General features: G+C 42.5%; 1 protein-coding gene across 1 annotated transcript; it reads right to left on the bottom strand.

The window, feature by feature from the left end:
- Positions 1 to 2,412: 2,412 nt before the first annotated feature.
- On the bottom strand, positions 2,413 to 7,154 carry fzd1 (frizzled class receptor 1). Its single transcript, XM_050047717.1, has one exon. The coding sequence runs from the start codon at positions 6,792 to 6,794 to the stop codon at positions 5,133 to 5,135; it is 1,662 nt and encodes a 553-aa protein (XP_049903674.1). The 5' UTR covers positions 6,795 to 7,154; the 3' UTR covers positions 2,413 to 5,132.
- Positions 7,155 to 7,463: the final 309 nt, after the last annotated feature.

Raw genomic sequence — 7,463 nt, 5'->3', positions numbered from 1 at the left:
AGGCCACATTCCTGCAGTGCAGGAAACAAGTTGCCAAACTGTAATTGTTAGTTTTTACACAGTTTGTTAGCAACTTGTTACGAGATTCATTCTTTTCCTAATACAAATGAAATATTTGCTGTCTTATTCCCAGAGTCAGGTGACAAGTTTTATATCAATTTCATCTCTGTGCATTCAATATAAAAACACTATAGCTCCGGGATGTGTTTAGCCTAGTTTATCACAAATTCTGGGAGCATGGATAAACTGCCAGACAATAGTGGAAAGTAACTACATACTAACGACTTCATTAAAGCACACTCTGGAGGTACTTGTACGTGAGTATTTCCATTTTATACTACTTTATATTTTCACTGCTGTAGTTGGGCTGATTTGTCTTCGAATCAGTGGCACCCCAAAAGGACAGGGCCATGACTACCGTAATACAATTGCTGCCCCCATGGTGAAAATAATTGTAGGCCAACATTATGTCTTTAAGAGGCCGTGGCATGCTTATTTTTCAAGATAGTATAAAGGTAGGGGTATTTTGTGAACTATACAACCTAGGGCACCCACTGCTACCAACCATAGACTGTATATGAAGATGTAAAACATGACAACTCCCCAAAAGAGAGGCAAAAACATCTCAATCGCCTCCTGGTGGCTGGCTGCAGTATAGATTATAATCCCGCCCCCTATCACGTTAGCAGATACGATATGGACCAAACTAAAAACTCAAAGCACATGTTGAATAGATTTTTCCCAGAGATGGTTTCTGTCATTTTAGGTTGTCATTATCATGCAGATGCTTGTTCAAGTGTTGGTTTTACTTATATTTGTTTTTTTATTAGTTATTTTACACTATACAAGGGGTTTGACATCATGATTGATGGTTATGTGAGCCAATCAGTGAGCTCATGATCAGTGGCACTGCTGGCCATTGTGTGGACGGGTGTTTGGGCAGGAACTCGACACTGTGGTGATTACTACTGCACAGATTATGGCTTCAAATGATGTCACTAGCACAAGATGGCAGGGGCCTTATCAGGGGTATTTTGGCTTTATTTTTGTACAGCGGGGTTAACTGGAGATGCGTCTTCCATCTTTTTATACAGTTTATGGTACCAACCATGTCGGCATGGCTTGTCAGGAAGAGGGCTAAAAAACACTCCAAGCTAAATTTTGGTAAGGAAACAACTGGCATAGCCACTTTCAAAGGGGTCTCTTGAACTCTCACCTTATAATATCTGAATGCAAACGGATTGTTTGGGTGCCCCCAAGTCTCCCCTAAACTTTAGATATCTAGTTCCCAGCAAATATTTTGTTCCTTACAACTTACTCCTTCAAAATAAAGCTGTATATGTCTTTTTAAGGAAAAGGACAACCAGCCTATTTGTACAATGAATTCCTTAACATACAGATATATAACACGTTAAAACAAGATTGTTGTGGAACTCAATATGTTATTATACCTGTATTAGTCTTTGCATGTCTAATAATTGGTAATATTAACTGTAAAATAAGAAATTAAAGTAAATCAGTATGCCATTGGTTAACTCTCTGTATTGATATAATTTTAACTAGCTTATATACTTCAACAGCATTCATTAAAATTCCTGACATTAGGTTATGACTTTTGGTTTTGGTGTGTCACCCAAAGATTTTCAGTGGCCCCATTTGGCCAACCCTTTGAAACTGTTCAGAAGGACAAGTGAAAGAATTGCTGAATGACAGATTGCATCGAGTTACAGAAGTCATGATGTAATGACTTTGGCTCTCCATTGATGTTCTCGCTGTCATTTGATTTTAAGGTATAGAAGATTGATTTCAAGTTTACCAAGTGTGTCTAAAAAAGTGCTCACATGCCCATATGTACACAGAAAGACTGGTTGGTTATCGGTCAGTTGTCCTCCTGACCAGACTTGCCTTAAAGCAGTTAAAGAGATGGAGAGATGGAAAATCCAGTCCTCCTTCTGCACAGAGTTCAGCCACAGTTAATTTGAGGACTCAGCAGGTAGAATCAGTCAAATCAACTTGGTATCTCCTAAAGTAACATTCTTTCTTGAACAGAAATTCCCATTTGTGATAATATTCCTCTACCGTAGCTCAGCAAGGAAACACAAAGGCAGTTTGTACTATGAAAACAGAACGTATTGAAAATACCCATTTGATTGTGCTAACTGTTGAAGCCTCACATTAGCTTAAAGTGAATGCACAGAAAGAGGACTGTGGGTTTTGTCCCCTATCACTTGAAATCTTACGAGAAGGGATCAACTCAGCATGTGCAGGAAGAATGATTTTCAAAGACCAGTAACTTTTTCAGAGCACAAATGTCATGTGAGTATTAAGAAGAAACCTGAACATCCCCTTTAATGGCAAAGCAGCAGATTTCTGTAACCAATCTAAGGAAAAAAAACAGACATTTTACAACAGCTTGACAGTTGCAATGGTGAGATTGTTTTTATTCTCATAAAGCAATCAATGTAGTGTATATATAAGATTTTTTTTCTATAAATATAAAGGTTCTCTTCATAGCAAATGCAAAGGAAATTACTTCAAAGCCGTGACTATTGTAGAGCTGTCAACACAATAAAAGGATTATTATGAACCGGAAGCACCGTGTGGAAGAGCATTTGACAAGAACACAAGTCACGATGTGTGTGTGAGCCGAGCTGCACTGACAGCAGCCGCTCTGCATTTCAACACAAGGCTTCCTTTCTCCTGCAGTGGAAGACATGCAAGCTGCTGGCTGCTCTTCAATCCCACAGCGCAGACACGCAGCTATGTTCACCGGGATCAAATTACTCTGCAGATCAACCCCGAGTCTCCTCTCAACAATAACTGACATATTCAACCTTCAGGTTAAAAGGATGTGCCAGTAAAAATGAATCAAAAATATGTTTTGTTCCAAACATGTATGATATGTGCATGGCAAACAACCTCCCTCTCTATCACCTGTGGGTATAACCATATATACAGTGCCATGTTCAAGTTTGGACACCCCTTAAGCTTTTCAACAATTAGCTTGACTCTAATGAAGCTACAATAATTATAAAATATAGTTTTCAGTCATATGTATGTAAACTTTTATCCCTTGTGCCATCAGACTTCTAGATATAAATAATTAGATAATAAAAAACAGATGTGGATGAACTGACTGTTCAGTATCTGAGAGCATCACCTCTCATCTCAGATAAAGAAAGGGGAGTATTATCATTTATTTTCCTTTTGAAATCTGAACTACCTCGACTCCTAATCTGTCCATATGCCTCACATTCCACAACATGCTCATGTTTTCTAAAAACTGAATCCATGCTACAGCTTATAATTTATTTGAAAAATCTACTGGAAGTAGTTTTTAGCTTTTGCTGGCAACAAAAGTCAAAAAATGATTCCAGCTCCGAATCATGTTCAGAACCTGCAGTTACAACCTAAACATATCTGAGCAGCATGGGACGTGGCGGCTGGAGCAAATGGTTTTCATCTCACACTAACAATTATTTTCATTATAGATTAATATGCAGTGTGCTCAGTTAAAAAAATAACCTTAAAAATGTCAGAAAAAACACCATTTAAAATGTTCCAACACCCAAACCAAGATATATCCAGTTCACCACCATTAATGACCAAATGAGGCATTTTTGCTTGATAAGTAACTGAAATGATAAATCAATTAATAGTAGAATCTGATTAATTTTCTTTCAAAATCAAATCATTTACTCAACTCATCTTGGCTCTGCTCTGCTGACACAAAGGGTGCACCTTCTTTTCTCTCCTTTAGCTGAATTATACGCATGAAAATAAATCTGGTGTTCTTATTGCTCTGGTGTAACACACAACATGAATTGGGGAGCTAAATAAACTGTAAAGTCCAAAGGGTGTCCAATGATTTAACACAGCACTGTATGCAGGAAAAAACTGGTTTAAATTTAAAATGTGCTTTCACACGCACACAGCTCTTCTGCTCGATTTGCATGTTTTCCAGCTGTGTGTTTTAACAACTCAAATTGCCACTGCAGGCAGATTTTTTAATTCTAAGTTCACTAAACACAAATACAGTCCATTTTGAATCGCTGTTAATAAGGAATAAACGAGTATTTGTGCATGTTTAAGACCCTTGTAGCACATGCATTTCACATTACAGCTCACACCATGATGAAATGTTTGCTTTGTTTTAAGCTGTCATTTAATACACCAGTGGAAAAATCTCATCTGCTTTTATTTTGGTTAGAGTTGTGAAATTGTTGTGTCACATTGCAGGGAATCAACCACCTGCATTTGCAACAATAACATAACTATAACAAAAATAAGCAGTCATGATGGTCACTGTGCAGAATTCCCTAAATCAAGCTATTTAAACGTACCTGTGGGATGATTCACAAATTGTAGCTCAATAAAAGGAAAAATGTTTCCAGGTAGGTCAGAGAAACCCAATTTCAGTACCGCCTGAGAGGAGGCAATATTGTAAAATACACATACATTTCCGAACTAAAACATGCAAAAACACTGGTGTGGTCCTTTAACATGGCATAATTACGTGTGCTTTATTTGGAAAGGAATGATATAACTGTCAGGGCCTGAGCTACAGACCGCAAGCATCTGTCACAATGCCTCACATTCACAACCTGTGCACCAGTTCTTGTCCCAGACTGCTGACATTTCCCTTCAGACCCGGGCAACTGCTGCTCGACTGTATAACAGACACAAACTACAGCTGGTTAATCAGGATAAGAGGGAGCCACGAGGAAGCACTTGGGTTTCACGGGACTCTGCTTAGAATAGACCCACCGCTCACAGGCAGTTCACTGATCAAAGACACAAGCACTCCATGTGAAATACTCCCAGTGGTGTCCACAGTAAGTCAGGTCATGGGACCTCAGGATCCTTGATGGTCAGCTGGCTCTTTGTGATGATTAAGTACAATTCCATAATGTCCAAAGTATGAAAAAAAGGTGTTTTAAAAAAAGAAAGAATTTCTTAAAATCTTTAAATACAAATATATACTTACAAAAATCTCACAAATGCATATGTACATTAAAAAACATACCAAGTATCTTCTGCAAGTCCGAGAAAAATCAAAAGAAAATAATGAAGTGGATTATCATTCAGTTTGTCACTAAGCAGTCTGTGTGGGGGGACAAGGTTGGACCACATTACACTGTGGTCTCCCCCTGTTTACTGTTGGCCAGTCTTGTGTAAAACCTCCTCCACGAGTTGAGGGTCTTCCCAGACCAGATCCAGAAGCCGGAGGTGATGCCCACAATAAGCGTCATGAGATACTTTATCATAAAGACGGTGAAGTCAGGACTCATGTTGGGGTGGTTCTGGATAGGACATGGCACGGCGTACGTCTTACACGTCTGGCTGATCCACGTCCTCTCCCACTGCTCTCTGAAAGCCTGCTCGTAGAAGTAGCAGGCGATGACGATGGTGGCCGGCACAGTGTATAGCACGCTGAAGATCCCTATCCGTACCATCAGCTTCTCCAGCTTCTCCGTCTTGGTGCCGTCATGCTTCATGATGGTCCGAATGCGAAACAGGGACACAAAGCCCGCCAAGAGGAAGGAGGTTCCGATGAACAGGTAGACAAACAGAGGCGCCAAGACGAAGCCTCGCAGGGCATCCACACTGTTGATGCCCACGAAGCAAACCCCGCTCAATACATCTCCATCCACCTGCCCCACAGCTAGGATGGTAATGGTCTTGATGGCGGGCACGGCCCAGGCCGCCAGGTGGAAGTACTGAGAGTTAGCCTCGATGGCCTCGTGGCCCCATTTCATCCCTGCTGCCAGGAACCAGGTGAGAGCCAGAATGACCCACCAGATTGAGCTGGCCATGCTGAAGAAGTACAGCATCATGAAGAGGATGGTGCAGCCCTCCTTTTTGGTGCCCTGCACCACAGTCCTTATGTCATTGTCAAACCTGTCATTACAAACCACCCTGTCCTCCAGTAAAAATCCAGCAATGTAGGCGATGGACACCATGGTGTAGCAGCCGGAGAGGAAGACAATAGGCCGCTCTGGGTAGCTGAAGCGCTTCATGTCCACCAGGTAGGTCAGCACGGTGAATAAAGTGGAAGCACAACACAACACTGACCAGATGCCGATCCATATCCTGGCGAACTTGAGCTCCTCCTCGCTGAAGTACATCATCCCGTGAGATCTCTTCGGCTCACAGGGAGCGCCGCAGTTCTCCTGGCCGAGGAAGCGGTAGTTCAGGTAGGGAGGCACCCTGAGCGAGGCCGGGCACCTGAACTGACCGTTCATGGGGTCAGGTATCGTGCGCTCGGTGGGGTACGGGCCGGGGCCGTCCGGCTCGGTGCGGTCTGACATGTTCTGCCCGACGCACAGCTCCCCCGCGCCGTGTACCGGGAAGGTCTCGCACGCGAGGCTGTCGGGCCACTGGAAGCCGAACTTGTTCATGAGCGCCTCGCAGCCCTGCCGCGCGCGCTCGCACAGAGAGCGGCACGGAGGCAGCGCCTGCTCGAGCACCGTGCACACGGGCGCATACATGGAGCAGAGGAAGAACTTTAAATCCGGGGAGCACTGGACTTTGACCAGCGGGTAGAACTGGTGCACCTCCAGCCCCGCATCCTCCTGGTTGGTGTGGCCGAGCAGGTTCGGCATGATAGTCTCGTTGTACGCGATGTCCGTACACAGCGGAATGGAAATGGGCTGGCAAAATCCGTGCTCCGGTATAGACATTCCTCGGTCACCGCCGCCGTACTGCCCATTTACTCGGAAAATTCCCATATTTAAAAACAGAATAAAAAACAGTAAAGTCCAAACGGTGCGAAGAAGTCTGCTGTAAACCATGGTGGAGAATGTATCCGCTGCTGTTAGCTACTTTGTATTTGTTGCTGAACTAACTTGGTTCCCTCGCCAGGCAGCAGGATACTTCCTTGAACGCTCTTTGTTGGCGTTTCTTTGCGGGGTAAAAGCAGCTTCTTCCAGCGGAATGTCACTGTCCCTTCCCTCCGGCTTCTCGCCGCGCCGAGCTCATAGAAGAATATGAAAAAAATCCCCAGATTTCAACGATAAATCTCGGCGTCTCCGGCTGAAATCCACAGAAAAATGAAGCGTACTCCTCCAGGAGAGGGTTTGATCCAGCCTTCAGTGCACCCGACACAGTGTCAGTCTGCCGTTCAAACCTGTTCTGCTCTCCCTCACTCTCACTCCCGGGAAAGTCAGGCTACGCAGCATTATATAGCACTTCCGGTCAACCACTTCAAAGTAAAAGCGTGTAATAAAGCATTGCACTGAATAGGTTTTTTTTATTATTATTATTATCTTCGAAAACTCAAATACGTCGTGGCTATATATCCTAAATATGATTCTTTTTTTATGCCGCCTTTCTGGTATGGACTCTTTTGAAAAAGAGATTGTTAATGTCAGATATTCAGCTGGTTGGATCCAATATGAATGAATAAAAAAATAAATAGATTAATACATAAATAGATAAATTAAAAAAAATAAAATTAAATA

This window comes from Epinephelus moara, chromosome 6, assembly GCF_006386435.1.
Source record: "Epinephelus moara isolate mb chromosome 6, YSFRI_EMoa_1.0, whole genome shotgun sequence".
Classification (NCBI taxonomy): domain Eukaryota; kingdom Metazoa; phylum Chordata; class Actinopteri; order Perciformes; family Serranidae; genus Epinephelus; species Epinephelus moara.
This window is presented reverse-complemented; position numbering and strand designations above follow the sequence as displayed.

Bases quoted from the DNA above. Each gene is read 5' to 3' on its own strand.
- fzd1 (XM_050047717.1), bottom strand. From the start codon at position 6,794: ATGGTTTACAGCAGACTTCTTCGCACCGTTTGGACTTTACTGTTTTTT.